At 34.8% G+C, this 19,090-nt stretch overlaps 1 protein-coding gene across 8 annotated transcripts in view; it reads left to right on the top strand.

Annotated features, from left to right (window-relative positions):
- Positions 1-16,010, top strand: part of SLC4A10 (solute carrier family 4 member 10) — a 357,517-nt gene extending 341,507 nt beyond the window's left edge. For 6 of the 8 annotated variants that reach the window (XM_074303280.1, XM_074303276.1, XM_074303279.1 and 3 more), the window contains 3 exons: positions 5,349-5,416; positions 7,903-8,019; positions 15,862-16,010. In XM_074303280.1, the coding sequence (XP_074159381.1) occupies positions 5,349-5,416; positions 7,903-8,019; positions 15,862-15,928 (252 nt within the window). In that variant the 3' untranslated portion in view covers positions 15,929-16,010. Of the gene's footprint in view, positions 1-5,348; positions 5,417-7,902; positions 8,020-8,827; positions 8,868-15,861 lie in introns of all 8 variants that reach the window. The other 2 variants (XM_074303281.1, XM_074303277.1) reach the window with 1 other exon arrangement.
- The last annotated feature ends 3,080 nt before the right edge of the window (positions 16,011-19,090 follow it).

The raw sequence follows: 19,090 nt of genomic DNA, 5'->3' as shown, positions 1-19,090 counted from the left end.
TAGCACTCTCCAAGGGAAATACAAATTGCCTGAGGATAAGGATTATTTTGGTTTTATCTTGGTGTCATTTGATCTAGTATAGTACCTTACACATTGCAGTCTATCAAATATTTGTTGAATTGAGTTGGGTTAATTAATTAATTATATTTATTCTCAATTGCAGCTTTCTAGTTGAATGCAATTTGCAAGTAGGTTTCTAAACAAAAGGTTTGCATACAAAGCTTTCTGGATGTGATTCTCCCAGCCTTTCCTATCTTTCATTTATTATTAAACACACCAAAGCAGTAACTAATATCTTATTTTCTATGACTGCCTGGTCTATATGAATGTCTTTATTACTTCACCTCTGATGAGACAACCCTACTAACTGCTTCATTAATACAATTAACCTACCTATGACTCTCCTCTCAAGCCATATTATACACTTTGAACATTTCTCTCTTTCCAATTTACCATGATCATTTTCTTCTCTTATCCCTTCTTACTTTTACAAAAGCATTCCCCTTGAGATTTTAGAGCACAATTTTGTTCCTCCAAAAGAATGTTCTCCTTTTATTCAAAGCACATTCAAACCCTCTCTCTTCTTTATCTCTTTGAAATGATGAGAAAAAAACTACATATTATATGACTTTCTTCTGCCCTCTACCAGATAAACCATAGTACCTTTCCATCGACTTTTGGATTTAATATTTTCATAATTCCAAACCATTCATATGATAGATTATATAAAACCACAGCTAAACATTCTAAGATTTTCCCCCTTGAATGTGGTTCAATATTTCTTTCTTACAGGTTTTGAGTTCCCTAAGAGTACAGGTTCTGTTTGAGTAATTATCCTTCTACAGCACATAGAACAGTATAATATTCTATTAATTGCTGAGTATGTTTTGACGACAAAAAGGAGAATTTTATATATAGTAAAAATAATTCCTTAATTTGTAGACACTTGTTTTCTGAAAGAACTACATATGATGGATTTGAAACATCCACATTGCACAAGACATTTCTATGATGCTTTAAGCTTTGCATACTACTTTACACATATGTGAAACTCACAACCACTTTATGATATAGGTAATATTGCTACCTACATTTTAAAGATGCAGAAACTGAAACTGAGATATGTTAAGTATGTTGCTTTTTCATAGTCACAGGGTTGGTAAATGTCAGAGGCCAGATTTGAAGCCAGGTCCTCTAGATAACATGTCCAACTTTTAATCCAAATCTATTATTTTACTGACTGTGCCATACTGCTTTTAGGTGACTTCTAATATCCCTTCTAACTCTAATCTATTTCAGATATACTTTTGTTTAACTATAACATGGTAAGAAAAATAAGGCCAATGACAGTGTTGAAAGAATGTCTTGTTGAACACAAAATAAATTCCTGACCAGTGCAGAGATAATTATGCATCTGACAGTTGGAAAGAACAAAAGAAGCACAGAAATGTTCATTCTTCTGCTTGAAATAAATATTAAAAATGTCCAGCCAATATGGAGAGTAGGAGGGTTAGACTAAAAACTCCCATGGGTTTATTTTCAACTTTGTCCAGCAGACCTCAGCATTTGGCTTCCTTAAGACTTATGGTATCAGCAGCAGGATAAAGCCAGTCAAGAGAACTCATTGTGTCTTACTGGGTTTTTCCTATTCCATCATTCAGTTTTCTAGCATATTGTCCAATAACATGATAAATGGATCAAGGGAGTTGTCAAAATGCTTTCTTCATAATATTGCATTTCTCCAATAGTCTGAACTAGTAGAGCAACTTCAGTAGAAGTCTGGCAAGATGGCAAATTTCAGGAAAGTCTCTAATGTAACATCTAAGCTGCTCCCTGAGACTCGAATTTAAAGTGGGTTCACCTCTTGTCCTTCTGATGATAGTTACAAGTCTGTACTTTTATCCGGTAGGGTTTTCCTCCCAATAGCACACTTCCGGTCTTATGGCATTGAGAAAACATTAGGTTGACCTTAAAATTCAATAATGAGCTAAGCAGAATAAATAGCTACACAGGCCAGTCCAAGGTCGCAGAGCTTCTGTTCCAAATTTTCATGTGCTTCATGCATATGCATATGCATATGTTTCAGTTTTTAGAAAGAAAGGATTATAATCAGGGTAGAAATGAATATTGGAACCCTGACATTTTACACATTGCTCTGTGTAAATGAAAGACTTAAGAATCAAATTCTGGATGTCCAAATGTGTCTGAAACACCAACACCCCGTCCCTAGTTAAATATTTCTCAGGACTTAATATCTATCCAATAGAAAGGATTTTATATATTCCACTAATGATGAAGAATGTGGTTTCATTTTTGGCCAAATGAATTTGAGAGTCCATTTTCAGACAAATTTCATTGACATGTTTTCCTAGAATTTTAGCTGAGAGGAAGTTATATAGTCATCTGTTTAGTGTTGAACATGTCAGTTGAATATTCACCACGAATGGAAGGAACAGAGGAGAGACAAAAGAGGCTAGGTCCTCCAGTGACTTACAATCTGTTGGAGAGACTTTAGCAACTACAGCAGAAAGACATAGGAAAGTGTACAAATGCACCCATGAAGTGAAGATCATTTGAGTACTTGGTGGCTGAACACAATTCTAGATTTTGGCCAGAAAAGAAAGAGCCTAGTAAGCAATGTTTAATGAAAATAAAGAGAGGTAATAGAATTAAAAAATTTGTAGATTTAGGAATGCTTTCCCACTTGACAAATGCTACATTTACTTAGTCCTTAATTCAGTTATAATTTAGTGCTTTTAAGTTTTGCAAAGAATATACTGTCTCTGTCTCTGTCTGTCTGCCTCTCTCCCTCCCTCCCCCTCTGTCTCTGTCCTCTCTCTCTCCCCCTCTGTCTCTGTCCTCTCTCTCTCTCTCTCTCTCTCTCTCTCTCTCTCTCTCTCTCTCTCTCTCTCTCTCTCTCTCTCTCTCTTAATCCGTCCCTCCCTTCTTCCCTCTATCTATATTCAAAAAACTTCCTTTGATTTTCATAACAATCCTATGAGATCGGTGCAATTACTGCCAACATTTTACAGATGAGGAAACTGAAGTTGAAAAAAATGAAGTGACTGTGTGTAAGGCAGTATTTGAACTTGTCTATCTTGCCTCTAGCCATTCTTTCTCCTAGGTACCTCATCCTCCAAAGACATGGACTTTCTTCTTATTCACTCTACAATGGGATTATGCATAAAGTGACTGAGGCAGGTCTAAGTGGATTTAGCCAACTGAAGGGATTTAAGGACTTTGTTGCAAATCATATTTTTACCTTTGAGCCCCTCCCATAGCATGAATTCCCAGAATGGCATTATATAGCAAGGCTGCTTCTTCTAACGTCTGTTCTTCCATAAGGCTGATATAAATTGAGGTGGCGATTGCCTTGAGGTCAATCCATGCAACCCCCTGTGTTTGGAGTAGATGCTCCTCCCAAGAAGCATGCCTTTTTTTTTATTTAAAAAAATTTTTTTTTTGGTTTCCTTATTGAGAAGCCTGAGGGACGCAGCATGCCGTCTCTGTGCTCCTGCAGGCCCACCCAGCTTCCTTCTGGCACTGAAAGCAGCCGATGCTCTGCCACCTTTCTTTTCAGATAAGCATGACTTGGAAAAGCTATCTTTAGAGGTGATGAGTTTTTGTTTGGATGGAATTATGACTTGTATAAAGCCCACGCATGCTAACAAGCCACAGAGTGCAAAATAATTATTGAAAGTAATTTAAGAGAAAAGTGGAAAATCATCTAAGGGGGAAAAACATACTTGTTCTCAAAGCTTTGGTCTTGGTCCTCCATAGTCAGGTTAACTGACCATTGTTAGCTATGACCTCATCTCTGTGCAATTTAGACTTTTTTTTTTCATTGAAGTACTTGATATTTTATTCAGTTAGAACAAAGAATATAATGCTTATCATTCACTACAGAACCATGGAAAGAAGTGTTGCATTACATAGAGAGCTATTTCATTTGAGAAGTATTCCTTCAGCATTCAAATCCTTAACTCATTTTCCATGGAAGTATGACTTCTGAAATCACTTTATGATTTTCTTGTTGTCATACATTCTTCTTTTATTTTTCTCATCATGTGGCAGGTGTTAACTTTCCACTTTGGCAGGATACTTTTGCTATCCTCCCATATTTTCCATGATGGAATTATAGGCCCAAGCAATTTATTTGATATAGCCTATATCTATGTATCTCTAGATATCTATGTATGTATATTTTTAAACAATAAATTATGTCAAAATGCATAGGACTCCTGAAAGCTATATAATGTACACTAAGATAAGTCTGTTAGTGATAAAAATAATTTGACTTTTTTGGTGGGAAGCACAAAAAACAGATTAACAAAATCCATCTTAAAGTAGTCTTAAAACATTCAAACTTTGACACTGTCATCTTGGTAACAAATAGATTTAAAATAGTTCCTTCTTGTGGTCAAGAATTTAAACCTGATGATTCAATGACCAAGTTAACAATCTTAATGATTTTAAATGGTCCTTAATATTTCTTCAAACTTAGGGAATTTAATTGGCCACTTTGCAGATAGACACATGGACTCTGGGTCAAAACCTAGAAATGTATAAACTTTCTCTTTGGGTACAACAATGACAGTTTGTTTATACACATTACTGTATATATATCTCACAGTGTTCTACTTTATGTATTTCATGGTAGCCATTTGGGCTAACTATTTGGGAAGCATGGATTCGAAGGTCTGTAAAGCACTTGATTATTTATATAACAAAGAAAGAAAATGCCTTCATCCTACGTATCTCTTTTCATTCTTCGTCTTGATTATGACTTCTCCAAATGATCTTTTCTCCTTTTTTGGAAAGGAGAAAAAAAAATTGCAAAGGAAATTTTCAACCATGGCATTCAGTGCTGCCCAGAGAGGGCCTCTAGTTTATTCCTCTACTCTTTAGGCAGACCTACATTTCAATCACCTCAAAAAGAAAACTACTTCCCTAACTTGAAAAATATATGGAGGAGTACATCCCACAAACTCCCTTGGTAATATTCTGGAACATAGTCCAAAATCTTGAAGTCCTCATTACATAACAGGAAATTTAGTTCACAGTTTAAAAAAATCATAAAAGAAACTCTTTTAAAAATGCATCAGATTTTCCATTGACTGACATGAAAAAGATTGTTGTTAATGCTGAAATTATATCATTTGGGGTAACACACCCTTAATTACTTGTGTTCTTGGTAACTGATGTTTTACTAAAAAAACTCATGCTAGCATTAATAAATACAAAAAATGAGTTAATAAACTAATGAAACATTAATTCATCCCTGTTCTTTAAAGTAAAATGGAAAACTATCAGGTAAAATGTACTTACTTTGAACATTGTCTTCCCAGGAAGAACAAAGTATGTTAGCCATGGAAGATGAGGGTACCGTGCAGCTCCCACTGGAAGGGCATTATAGGTAAGATGCTTTCTTTAATGTAAATGGTTACTCTATGATCTTTAAAAAGTATCATTTCTGGCAATGGGAAAAGACATTGAAAACACAATGAATTTTATTCCAGAATATAAGTGGGTAAATTTTTATTGTTGTTTAAGTCCAGAGATAGCATGGGAGTCAGGAAACCACACTTGGATTTAAGCTCAGCTTTGCCACATTCAGTTGTATAATCTGGGGTTCTCAACAATGTCATCCCACACACTAAACTGTAGGAATTTGGGTAACTCACCTCCCACTCTGATTGTCTGCTTCTTTATTAGTAAACATATGAACAACTAGACTAATTAATCCCTAAAGTCCTACCAACTCTTAAAATGTTTTATATTTTCTTTGTAAGTACAGTTTATTTAATCCACTCAGAAAATAAAACCAGTCTTATTAAATCAAGCTTCACTTCTCAGCCAACTAGATAGCAAGCATATATTAATTGCTTGCTGTATTCCAGATCCACTGCTAAGGGGAATTTAAAGACAAAAACCCTCAAGGAAGACAATATGTAAATTGCTAGTAACATAAATATAAAAAATAACTGGAATATAATCTAAATAGGGAAGGGGATTAGGAAAGGACTCCTACAAAAATGGGAAAAGGAAGCTAGGGAAAGTAAGATATAGTGTTTAGGATCATGGAAGACAGTGAATACTAAAGCTTGGCGAAAATGGAGAATTCTGTAGCAAATTTAATGCTTACTCCCTAAATTGAATGTATTAACTCTTAGACTCTTAGTGCTCATAACAATTTGTCTTTGAGAACTTTCAGCGGAACTTCAACTCACTTCCTGATATGAAATACTCAGACATCCCAATAAGATCATTAAGACCTTTAAAAAAAAGAAAATCTACAAACTGTAATTGTTCTCTTTTTTTGTACAAAGTTGCCGCAAAGAGAATTTCTATTGCTCATAAGTGATATTATATTTGCTATCATAAATGATAGCAAATATAATATATGAATCTTGTAAAAAAAAAAAGTTTATGTTGTTGTACATCACATCATTCTCCTAAACGTAGCCCTCTTCAGAGTTACATGTAATTATTTATCTATATATTTCCACCCAAAATTTTATTTTAAAAATTTCCAAAAATTTTGTCAGAAAACTAATTCTCTCTGAATTTTTTATGATTTTGTGACCTTACTAACATTTGCATTATCAAAATAAATCTACATAATTTGTTATCACATTAATAAAAAAAAATGACTTTTCCCCCATGGAGACTACTTATATTTGTTGCAATATTAAATAATAAGATACAGCAGAAATATTTTACTTTATAGGGTCTAACATTAAAACTGGATTTGAGGATCTTTTATGATATTTTATCACTTAAAACTGAGCAGAAGTAGCAAAAGTATTTCTTTTCCGCTTAGAGATTTTATGAAAATTATTGTGGTGTGGTGGATATAGAGACAATCTCAGATTTCAAGTCCTAACTCTGACACATATTTGCTGTGTGAACCACCGAAAATCCAGAGAATTATAGACTTTTTGTCAAAGGGGGTACTTAGAGTTTATCAAGTACAATCTCCCCATTCAACAGACTATAAAACTGAGGTCTAGAGAGGCTAAAAATTAAAACTTTTTTGAGAACAAAAATTGTTTCTTTTTTGGGGAGGTCTTTGTGGTCCTGGCATTTAGTGCTTGTTAATTGCCCACAATCACACAGAGTTAGAATATCTAATGTTTCTTCATAAAACCATTGAAGAAGAGGGAAGCAGTGAAATTGACTCTCCACCTGAGAATATTAATTCGGTTATTTATTAAGCATTTTAAGTGCCTACTTTGTATTAGACAGTGTTATATGCTGATAATATGCCAAAACAACAACAGGAAAAAAAATGAAATAGTCCTTTCTCTCAAAGGACTGGCACTCTACTAGAGTGCATGAGTAAAGCAGTAACTGTTCTTCTCAACATGAAGTCCAGCTGTAACATTTGCATTTTCCAGTGTTTTGCTGCAGCAAGTTATCCTATCCTGTCTATTTGCTTCTGTAAACTCCCTTCAGTTCCCTATCAGCAGCATTCTGGGTCCTTGCCAATTTCATTTCATTGTATTCATTTTTGAAACATAAATTATAGACCATTCAAAATTTGATCTTGAAATGCCACCTTCCCAATGTGCAAAGAGTCTTTTTAAAACAATAAATGTCATGACAATGAAGGTCTGCAAGCCACAAGGAGAATTAGCCATGAGCCACAGAACAGAACTTGAATAAGGAAATCATTGCATATAATCAATGCTTACATACCAGGGATATTTGGAATTGGCTTTGGATTTTCATTTTTTATGGTTATTTGTTTTGAAATTAAGAATCACATGGAAGGTTGCATAGGTTTCTGCTGTAGACAATCTGTATAGAGGCATGCTTTTCTTTCATTTTATATCATTTATGGACTACCAGTGCTAGCAGCCTAAATTGTTAAATCTTTTTGTATGAATTCCCATCTAGAGATGATCCATCTGTAATCAACATTTCTGATGAAATGACAAAAACAGCATTGTGGAGGAATCTTCTGATCACCTCAGAAAACTCAAAGGATAAGGAGTCAAGCTTTCCTTCTAAAAGGTTTGAATTTTTTTAGTAATTACAGCATGATGTATTAATCCCAGGCATTTTGTAACCTCAAATCATTAGCTAGAAAAAAAATCAACTTGCCATTAAATTGAAAACTTAAGTTTGTACAGAGAAATCTTTTAAATTGAGGCATAAATTATGTTTAGAAACAAAGATGATGTTTCTGAAATTTCTTTCTCAGAGCAAAACATTATTTGGAACATTCCCTAAGCTGTCATTTATCATCTAGGCTTCTTATATAGTTTTGTCTTTCTTGACCTGCTTCATGAAAGAAGTACCATAGATATCCGATGATACTTTGTAGTTCCTAACCACCATCACTATTTCTTTCCCTCCTTCCAATGTTTCACATGCAATGTTATATTAACAATCTAATTTTGCCCACTCCACCCAACTTACTCATTTGGGGGCCCTTTACATGTGCCCCACTAAAAAACTTGCAACTCTAGAAATCTTTCTTTCTATGTGTATGTGCATAGGTACATGTATATTGCTTGTATGCAATTTCTTGTGCATGTAGAAAGCAGATTTTGCCCTTGAATTCCAACATGTATATCTGATTTTTCTGATGAATTTCTCTGACATTATTACTCCGAAATTAAATCACCCCACCTTCCTTGATACTGAAACATAAATGGCAGCCTGGGGTCATGATAGTATTTCTTTCTGCTTGAGAGTGATCAAGGGATTTGGGGATACTAGCTACAATGTTTGCTATAACTGATATCTTCTTTTATTTCCATAAGTTTTCAATTAACTTTTTCTACTTGATTGTTTCATATTACATTTCTGTCATAAGCTCCCCTTCCTAAATCACTCTAGAAGCTGATTCCCCAAAGGTAAGACCCTCTCCCTGAAACCTATTTCTTGATTGCATCCCCTTATGTTAAATGGTGTCTTCTAAAAACCCGATCAGCCTCTATATTCTGTGTAAGTTTTGGGGAGGCAAAAGGCATGGAGTGCCATAGTTCAGGCCCACAGCTTAAACTAAAATACCCCAGGGCAGTTGCCCAAATACTTCAAGAGGGTTTGGAAGCCCACCTATTCATGATAGTGTAGACAAAACCCTCATTCATCAATTAAGAAATGTTCTTGCCATGCTATACTTAGCACCTCAAGCCTGGCATTAGTCTTTTTTACCTTAGAAGGAAAAAAACATCTTGATTTTAAAAATTACATAAAATGGGCACCTCCCCTTTATGTACTACCCACTCATTCAAACACCAGGAGTATTGCTTTGTGGGAATGGTCAAGAACATGGGCACAAGAAAGGGTCTACTTGACACTTTGCAGAAGAGCAGAAAAAACAGCAAAACTTGCACCTCTAGTTGCTGATTTTTGTCACCCCAAAATGGCATGCTACTGCTTCAATGTTGTTTCTCTTTCTCAACTGCATAAATAAGATACATAGGGAATCCAGAGAGGCTTGACTTCTTAGGCTCACAGACCAGCTCACTGACATTTCTTTCTTTTGTTTTACTTATTTATTTATTTTTATTGCTAAAAGACTAATATTATTAGTTATCACCATAGACTTTTTATAATTTGTTTTCTGTTCTGGGACCAAAAGCCTTTGTGAGTTTGGCTATTAAAAAGTACCTTTTTATTCTATGACATATTTAATTTCAGTGTCCAAAATTACCCATAATGTTTCTGTGAAGATCCAAGAATTGGGCAAAATATTGAAAGGGGAGCTGTCCACTTACACTGAAATCTGCTTTCTAAAGTCCTAAGAGTAAAAAAACAAAGTTATTATAATGGCATTTCACCATATTTTAGTGTGAAGACCAGGCTGATATGATTATTTTTCAAAATGCATTTATTAAGCACTTATTATGTGCCAAATTAAGTGCAGGACAAAGAAACTATGCAAGTAAGGAAGGACAATCTGGTTTGTAGAACTGCTTACTTCAGGCACTGTTATGTGTCTTCCTGTATTAACTAGACCAGCAGTCTAGACTGTCCATCTGTTTAGCTTTGACTCAAGCCAACAGTTAATATGTTCTAATGCTAAGTGTTCTAATGTTAAGTGTTCCTTAAACTAAATACCAGACTCAAAAATTTCAAGTACTGCCCTTTACCAGAAATTATTACCTTTTTAAATACTTCTCTAAATTACCAGCACATTTATAGATTGACTTTGGAGAATAACTCAATATAATTTTAAATACATTCCATTGTAAAGGAATTATTTTGGAGTATAGTCAATAATATCTATTCTTAATTCTTAATGACCATAATTCAGTTTCAAAACATTTCTGGAATAATTTCTGAAGTAGTTTACACTTTAAAAAAAAACTTTTTAATGTATAAGGTATTTTCACATACATGTCTTCATTTGATAATCAATACCAACACTATGAAATAGGGAAAAGTAAGTATCATTATTTCCAAATGAGAAAAGTGAGAACCAGAGAAATTAAGTGACTTATTTCAAGTCAGAATGTTAGCAAATAGAAGGCATAAGTCTATAGAAACTTCCTATTTTACCACATTACCTATATATTTCATTGTAGTGAAGGTTCAGCTAGTTTCTCTGAAGTCCAGAGAGTAAACCTCCCTGGTGAAGATGTCTTGTGTGCCCTATAAAGTTATTCACCATATAACTATGGAATCTCTATGAAAATAGGAATTCTTAAGAAATCTAGAGAACAGTAGCAACACTATTATTCTCAGACTCCTATTTAGTATCAAATGAGGGCATCAGAAAAGATCAGGAGGTATGGCATAAATATAATTCATTCCCTTACCTATTCATTCAACAACAAATATTTATTGTGCACCTACTATGGGCAAAGGGGCTGTGCAACTGTTACATCCTGACATAACTTGGCCTGCCCTTGGGTCTGGAAGGAAGTAGCTGAGGCCTTAGATTTTTAATCACCTTGAGAATATTAGCACATTAATTTCTAGAGTTGCAACTTGAATCTTAGCTAAGGGCAGTAAAGCTGGATTCTTGTCATTCTAAACTTTGCTGGTAGTTTTAGCCTTTGAAGACACTAGAGTGTGAGGTTTTATATCAATTTAGGATATTTTGGAGTACCTTTTGTAAGTGAAGTTAAATATGATAGCTGTATTTAGCAATTGTCTCATGCACTTTTATCTATCAAATACTAAAGAGAAGATTAAGGGGAGACAGTAAGAAACACCTTCAAATAACAACACATCTGATGAAAGGGCTTAAATTTGTATTATGTGAAAAATGCAAGTATTGGGTGGGTCAGCTCAACATATTAAATGGGTCATTTGAAATGAGTTCCATTTAAAGTGCACTATTTCAATCAGGGGCAATTTGAAATGAACTCTCCAAGTCAGTAATTGCTCCAAGTCCTGTATCATTCAAAATCCACAGATTCCTCCTTAAAAATAATAATTCAATTCACTGAAACATAAAAATATTACTAAATGCCATAACCTGGGCTGTTTTCCTAAATGAAGAAAAGTTTGTAATACTAGAATAACTATTCTGGTACTTAAAGCCATTTTCATCATCTCTTTGAACAAATTTTCTATGCCAGTGAGTTCTGTTTGTTTCTCTGTTTTATTTCAGAGGATATAAATTTGTAAAAGTAAAAATAAATGATCCAAGAAAGTTAAGAGGACTAACTGTAAAACCCCTACTTATGACCTAAAATTTCCACTATCATCATGAATGAAAAAATCCTTAGGAGGAGTTGATTCTAATTTGTACTTTTGAGAGTGAATTGTCATCCAACTTGAAGTCCATTGCTTCATAGACACTGCTATGCATGCAATTAGAAGGAACTATATCATAATCCTTTGCTATTGCTGTTGAGCAAATGTACATGAGAATCACTTATCAGTAGAGTTAAAAAAAAAAAAAAAAAAAGGCAGCTAGATAGCTCAGTGGAGAGCACTGAGCCAGAAGTTCAAATTCAAGCCTCAGATGCTTGAATTTCAAGTTTAAATTCAGCCTCAGATGCTCACTAGCTGTGTAATATTGGGCAAGTCACCTTATCTCTTTCCTGAAGAAGCAAACCACTCCAGTATCTTTGCCAAGAAAAGTCCCCAAAAAAACATCAACAGTGTGGTTGACAAGATCACAAAAAATCAGACACAACTAAGTGAATGAACTAAATGACTGAACCACGAGTTAGAGGAGCAATTGTTTTTTATAAGACTCCATTCTTGAATACCTGGAGCATTGTTTATTTATCTCTGAAACATTTACTCCTTCAATTATATTATGATACTGCATTTTCATCAATATCCTTTCATTATGAATTAGCATAAGGAAAAACATTAATCTTTCTAGGCAATGAAGAGGAATTGGCAATATATATATATATATATATATATATATATCTCAAAATAAAAATAAAAAGTATCTCTCTTACACATCACCAACTGCCTTTTGGAAATCTTGAACTGAGTGTCCCTTAGACATCTCAAGCTCAGTATGTCAAAAACAAAACTTATTATCTTTTCCCTGAAACCTTCACTTATCACAGTGTTCCTGTTAGCAACAAGGGCACGATGATCCTTCCATTCACTTAGTTTTGCAATCTCAGTAAAGTCCTCAACCCAATCACTCTTGCCTCACCTATACACTCTGTTGCCAAAACTTGTTACTCAAACTTAGGAGAGACAATATCAAGATATATATCTGAGAATTATTTGTATAAGAATTAATAAGATCACGAACTGAGATGGAGAGAAAGAGAGAAAGTGAGAACAAGAGGCAGAGACAAAGACAGAAACAGAGACAGAGGAATACAGAGAGACAGAGACAGTCAGAGACAAAGACAGAGAGACAGAGCTATCGACAGATAGGGAGAGACAGAAACATTAACTCAGAGACACAGAGATAGAGAAGTCTCCAGATAAAACCTCAAGGGCAGTCTATACATCAGAGGAAGATCTAACAAAGAACCTTAAAAAGGAACAGATAGGCAGATTAGAGAACCATGAGAAAGCAGTGCTATGAAAACCTAGAGAAAGGCTATGCAAGAGGTGATAACTAGTAGCAAGTGCAAGAGGTGATAACTAGTAGCAAGTGCTAAGAAGGTCACAGAAGATAAGATAAGAAGAAAACGTTACTAGAATGGGCAATTAAGAGATAATTGGTAATTTTGGAAAGGTTGTTTCTATTGAATGATGGAGTCAAAAGCCAGAGTGAAATCTTAGAAGAAAGGGAGAACAGAACTGGAGAAACCTAGTGTTTCTGGCTTTCCAAAGGAATTTTGCTGGGAAGGAAAGGAGAGATATGGGTTTGTTAGCTATTGAGAAGTGATTGGATAAAATAAGTTAATTTTATGGATAAGAGAAAAATGGAAGTTGTTCATAAGTATCAGGAAAGGAAATAGATAGTGAGAGACTAAAGAAAGATAAAAAGGAAGGTATAGATGATAGGGGGCAGGAGAGTAGGAGGAGGACCTGCTGAAGAAGGTAGATGTATGGTAAGTACAATGTTGGATACAAATTTATATAATATACAGGTCCTGGCTTCTCTCAGAGATATTCTCTAGAACCATATTAAAGAAAACTCTGTCTCTTTAAAAGTAGGTTGCATACTGAGTGTAGTTTACAGAGCAAGAATAACTCATTTAATCAGGTAGAAGTCAAGAAGATGTTGTTATGACAGAAGACAAAGTCATTAAAACTTGTTACATGGAAAGAATGGAAGGAGAAGAAATTGAGATATGTAGATAGGTGATTTTAAAATATAGACTTAAGGCTCTCAGCACATCATGTGCATACTGTCATCCCTTCTCATGAGAAAAGCAAATGAAAGAAAAGAAAGTCATTTTTCTGTGACCTGTAAGTGGTATGTGCTGAGGCATGTGGCAGGCTCCAACCCAGGGTGCCACAGATGCTCACACTAGCTCTCAGAGATCTGGCAGCCTGCCATGAATGGCAGAAGCTCGGGCACTCCTTACCTGATGGTGCCTGGTGATGGTGACAACTGAGAAGGGCTGTTTCTAGCAAAAGTAGAAGAATAAAATCAATCTAAAGTACTTTCAGAATACATTTGACAATGTGAGCTATTGGCCATGAAGGAATCAGTGGCTTGGGGGCTAAAAATCAAGATTAGGAACATGTAAAATCTCTCCAGAGCCAGAGGTCAGAAGTAAGATTCTGACAAGAGCCCTATGCCAGTTGCTTGGGTGATAACTGTAGCAGGAAAAAATTTTAAAAGGCTCATAGGTGATTAAGGCTTCACTTCAAAATTCAATTGAATCAGCACTTATTACTAGCCTACTGTGTACAAAGTATCTGTTAGACACTAGGGATACCAGAAACCCCCCAAAAAATAAAACAATCACTGGAGCTTACATTTTATGGGGAGGAAGAAAATAAAGACATAAACAATAAGTTTACACACAATAAGTTGAAATAGTAGTACCATTAACAAGGAAAGTCATAAAAGATTTTCTAAGAAATCACCTCTTGAATGAAGCTAGAAATTCTAAAAATCAAAAGGGGAAAATAAGAATGTACTCAAGGCAGGTGCAGAAACAAAGAGGGGTGAGACATTAGGTGAGTAGTCATAAACCATGTTCCCTAGAAGCTTACAATTCAGATATTGACATAATGCATAATGTCCATTTTTTATTAACATTCCCAGCCAAATAGCTAATAGGATAGTGGGAGAATTGTTTAACCTTGGGAAGGGGAGAGGGAATGGAAGAAAGGAAGAAAGAAAGAGAGAAAGGAAGAAAGGAAGAAAAGCAAGTAGAGAGAGAGGAAGGAAGAAAAGCAAGTAGAGAGAGAGGAAGGAAGGAAGGAAGGAAGGAAGGAAGGAAGGAAGGAAGGAAGGAAGGAAGGAAGGAAGGAAGGAAGGAAGGAAGGAAGAGAAAGAGAGAGAGAAAGAAAGGAAGGAAGGAAGGAAGGAAGAGAAAGAGAGAGAAAGAAAGAAAGAAAGAAAGAAAGAAAGAAAGAAAGAAAGAAAGAAAGAAAGAAAGAAAGAAAGAAAGAAAGAAAGAAAGAAAGAAAGAAAGAAAGAAAGAAAGAAAGAAAAAAAGAAAGAAAAAGAAAAAAAAAGAAAGAAAGAAAAGAAAAGAAAAGAAAGAAAGAAAGGCAAGCAGAGAGAGAGGAAGGAAGGAAAGAAGGAAGAAGGAAGGGAAGGAAGGAAGGGAAAGAAGAAGAGGAAGGAAGGTAAAATTTCACAGTAGGCATAGATATTAACAAATGGAGTTGGAGAATGAAATATTATAAAACCCTTTTCAGACTGTGCAAATTCAGAATATAAGTGATTGGAGTGACCCTTTCTGGCTTGTGAGGCTTTGTCTTCCCAAGTAGATATTAGTCTGCTGGAGGGTAGGGTGCTCAGTCTTTTGAGGAAGTGTAATCATCCTCCAGAATGAAGGACATATACTTCCCACAAAGCACCATTCAGTGAAGAAGGTGGGAGCAAACCGAGGGTCAGCAGAACTAAGGAATAACAACTGTGACTTCTTGTTTGTTCCATTTAACAAAGTGTCAGTGTTGTCTTAAGATGGTATCATGACGGGTGTTTTCAACAATCATTAACAATTTCATTTGCCAAAATGACAAGTGTGTGAATCTTGCATGCTTTCAGATCTGTCTGAAAACTTTCGATTTTATTCATTCTTCACTCTCTGAAATTCTGGCCCATGGCTTGTATCCTACCCAGTTCAGAGTTGTATAATTGTTGCTGGTCAGTCTGTGCTATGTAGCATGAAAAATTACTGCATCCTGGTGATGGGGGGAGGGGAATTTGATTTTTTTTTAAATTTGTTTTGTTTTTGAAGAGGGCATCTTTTAAGGAGAAGGGAAGGGGATCAGGCATTTCTTACAGAAGGTATGGTGGCATTGACAGTAACAGACTTTTCCTTTCCCCCCTTCCAGCACTGAAGGCAGAAAAGAGAAGAAAGCTGACTCAGGGAAAGGTGTTGACAGGGAGACTTGTCTATGACTTGTTCTTCAATTTATTTTTACAAACATACAAGAAGAGTGCCACAATTATTAATAAAACTGCTTTGATCATGTATTGTAAATTCTGTCTCTCATCCCAAACTCACGCCCACACTGTAAGTAGTATAATACTCGGTTTTTTGGGTTTCTTTTCCTCTGTTTAAAACTTCTGAGTGGTGAGACAACCTTGTGAACATCCCTGGTAACCAATGCAAGAATCTGTGTATTCCTTGCTGGATTAACCACTTATAAACACTAAATTCATGCCATCACTCTCATAAGAGCAGTTGCTTTTTGAGAGGACTCATGTGAGTTGACTTGTATTTTACTATTTTCCTGGCCTTGTAATGCCTATAAATTTCATCCAAATGATATTTGAAAGATAGCCCTACTTCTTTTCGATTTTTATAGCTTAGCATTAATGATTTATTGCAAACGACCCAAATCAAAAAGTTAGTCTGAAAGCTCTTTTTTAAAGGTAATTCTATTTGTGCTGTCTTCCTTGATTCAATAAAAGGCATTTAATATTTTAAAATTTGTATTACCTGAAGCATAAAGTCATTTGGGGGAATCAAAATTAAAAAAAAAAAAATCTCTTCGCATCCTGTTTTAGACATTGTAGAGAAATCTTCAGATAGCATTCATTCAGAATGTGTGTGCACTGTGTACATTATCCAATATGGACCATGGGAAATATTAAAGTGAATGAACCAATACTTTTATAAATAGTTTGGGGAAGTTTTCAATATAAACCTTTGTCTGAATTATGTGGTTAAGTTTATTTACTTCTGACACCAAGTTTCTTTTTTCCAAATCAGCATTTATTTACACATATACAACATAACCCATGATGAATCATTGTATAAGAAATACCCATGTGTACAATAACTCTACCACTGAGGATCCTGCCCTGTTTCATGCTAGGTTGGAATTTGTTCTAATGTGAGGTTGACAGGTGTCCAGTTGTGATTTTTTTTCCTGCAACGCTTTTACACTGTTCTATTAAAAATGCATGCTGTCAAGAAATAAACCTCAAACTGAACATTTCAGCTTATGACCAGGGGAATTTCCAGTTGATATTTCAGTCTATTCCAAGTCATCTCATCTTTACCAAGCTTGTAAAAGAGGAAAAGGCTATTTCCAATTTTGGGGTACTATTTGAAAGGATAACTTTTTAATTCATTTTTAATGAAATTCAATAATAACTCTAATAGCCATTTTAGTGTTTTGAGATTCCAGGAATGCCCATAGGCCACTGAGCTTGTACTCTTTTTAATGTTAATTTTTGCAAAGATTCAGAGTTCTTCCAATGTGTTTAATTATATTTGTTCAAATTGATTTTGTTTTCCATACTCAATGTGGGGGGAAGGGTTCCTTTGATAATCAAGTCAAAGAACAGTATTTTGTAACATTCTCTTTACTATTGTCATGACCTCATCACTTCCTAAAATTTCTCTCACAGCCCTTTAAGCAATTATTTAAATGGAAACCACCCTAATGGATACAAAGAAGGACTTGCATTTAATAACAATAAAAGATAGTATTTATAAATTCAGGAAGCAAAGTATAGAAACTTCCTGTCCTAAACACATTGTTTTCATGTATTCAATAACACAGATACTATTTGTAACATTCAAACTGATTTATGATTTAGACTAGAAATATATGCTAGTCAGTCCCCAAAGCAGGCTCCTCGTATTTTGATATGTTAATAACTCTGTTAAAAAAGGGATCATAGTGAAGTAAAAGTTTCACATGGTCATCTATTAGACTATTAAGCAATCATTGTATCCAATGGCATTCTGTGTTTGAGCATTTTTTATAGTCACGCTGTTCTTGTGTGGATTTTAATGCTATCCTTATGTTAATCCCAAAATTTTGAAATCACACAAAATATAATGCAAATGTAGTGTTATATATTTACTTCTAATTTCATATTCCTGGTCAAAATTGCTGAATTTCTTGGATGTAATTTATTACAAAGTTTAAGTAAAGTGTACATGTGAATAGGATATTGTGTTTTTCACAACTAAGAAATGTTATGTGGAAATAAATATTTATCCTAACTAATTTCCTTTCACATTTCTATATTATGTTGAGTGCTTGTCATTTTATGGGACTTTTCTTTTTTTCCCCTCCCAGTATTCATCAGGTCAACACCACTGCTTGAACTATATATAAATGTCACTTTTCTTACTTTTTCAACTTGAAGTTAGGAAAATTTGGATAGATGTCATTAAGAATTTCAAGATGGTAGTAGAATAGGTTCTTTGACAATAATTTTCCTAGACAGAAAATGGCCAGAGCCATTAGAAGACAGTTCAACACCATTTTCACTGAAATAGCCAAACTAGTGGCTTTCCATTCCTGGGAGGAAAGCAGTTCTAGAAGGAATTAAATTGATCTGATAATCACTTTAAATGACTGACATCCCTAGCTAAATTGAAAATGATTGTGTCTGATTCTGTACATTTCTGGGCATTGAACCAAAAAAATAAAAACCCTCAGGTTGTTTTTTTGTTTTCTTTTGTTTAATCAGGCTTGTGATTTCATTAGTATTGGGAAGTGTCAATGAAGAAAATCCTTCTACTAAAAGGAAGCTCAGAAACTGATCAGTAAAACAGACTTCTTAAAAGTTCCAGTTACTAAGAAGTTAAGTGATCTATCCCCAGACACTGAATCAATATGTATTAGGAAGGTTTGAATCCAGGTTTTCTTGGGCCCATTCTCAATCCACTAACTCATGCTGCCTTTAAAAAAATGCTAAATATATTATTTTTAAAATCTAGCTATCTTTGGCCTGCTATACCACGTTAGTTGAAAGTACAATCTGTATTCTCGGAGTATTTATTCTCTTTGAGTACTGCAGGTTTCTAAATTTTGTCTTGGAGAATCTTTAGTAAAAATACAAAACTATCCAACCTTGACAGGTCCATTCACTGTTCTTGAAGATCTCTAGAAAGAGGTTCTTTTTAGAACCTTTCTTCCTCCTGAGGCATCTGAAATTAAGTGAGTTGCCTAGGGTCACACAGCCAGGAAGTATTAAGTTTCTGAGACCAAATTTGAATTCAGGTATTCCTAACTTCAGGGCTGGTGCTCTATTCTCTACACCAACTAGCTGTCTCAAAATTCTTAAATCTTAAACTCATGTCTTCCTAAGGTT

The sequence above is a fragment of the Sminthopsis crassicaudata genome, chromosome 3, assembly GCF_048593235.1.
Source record: "Sminthopsis crassicaudata isolate SCR6 chromosome 3, ASM4859323v1, whole genome shotgun sequence".
Classification (NCBI taxonomy): Eukaryota; Metazoa; Chordata; class Mammalia; order Dasyuromorphia; family Dasyuridae; genus Sminthopsis; species Sminthopsis crassicaudata.
This window is presented reverse-complemented; position numbering and strand designations above follow the sequence as displayed.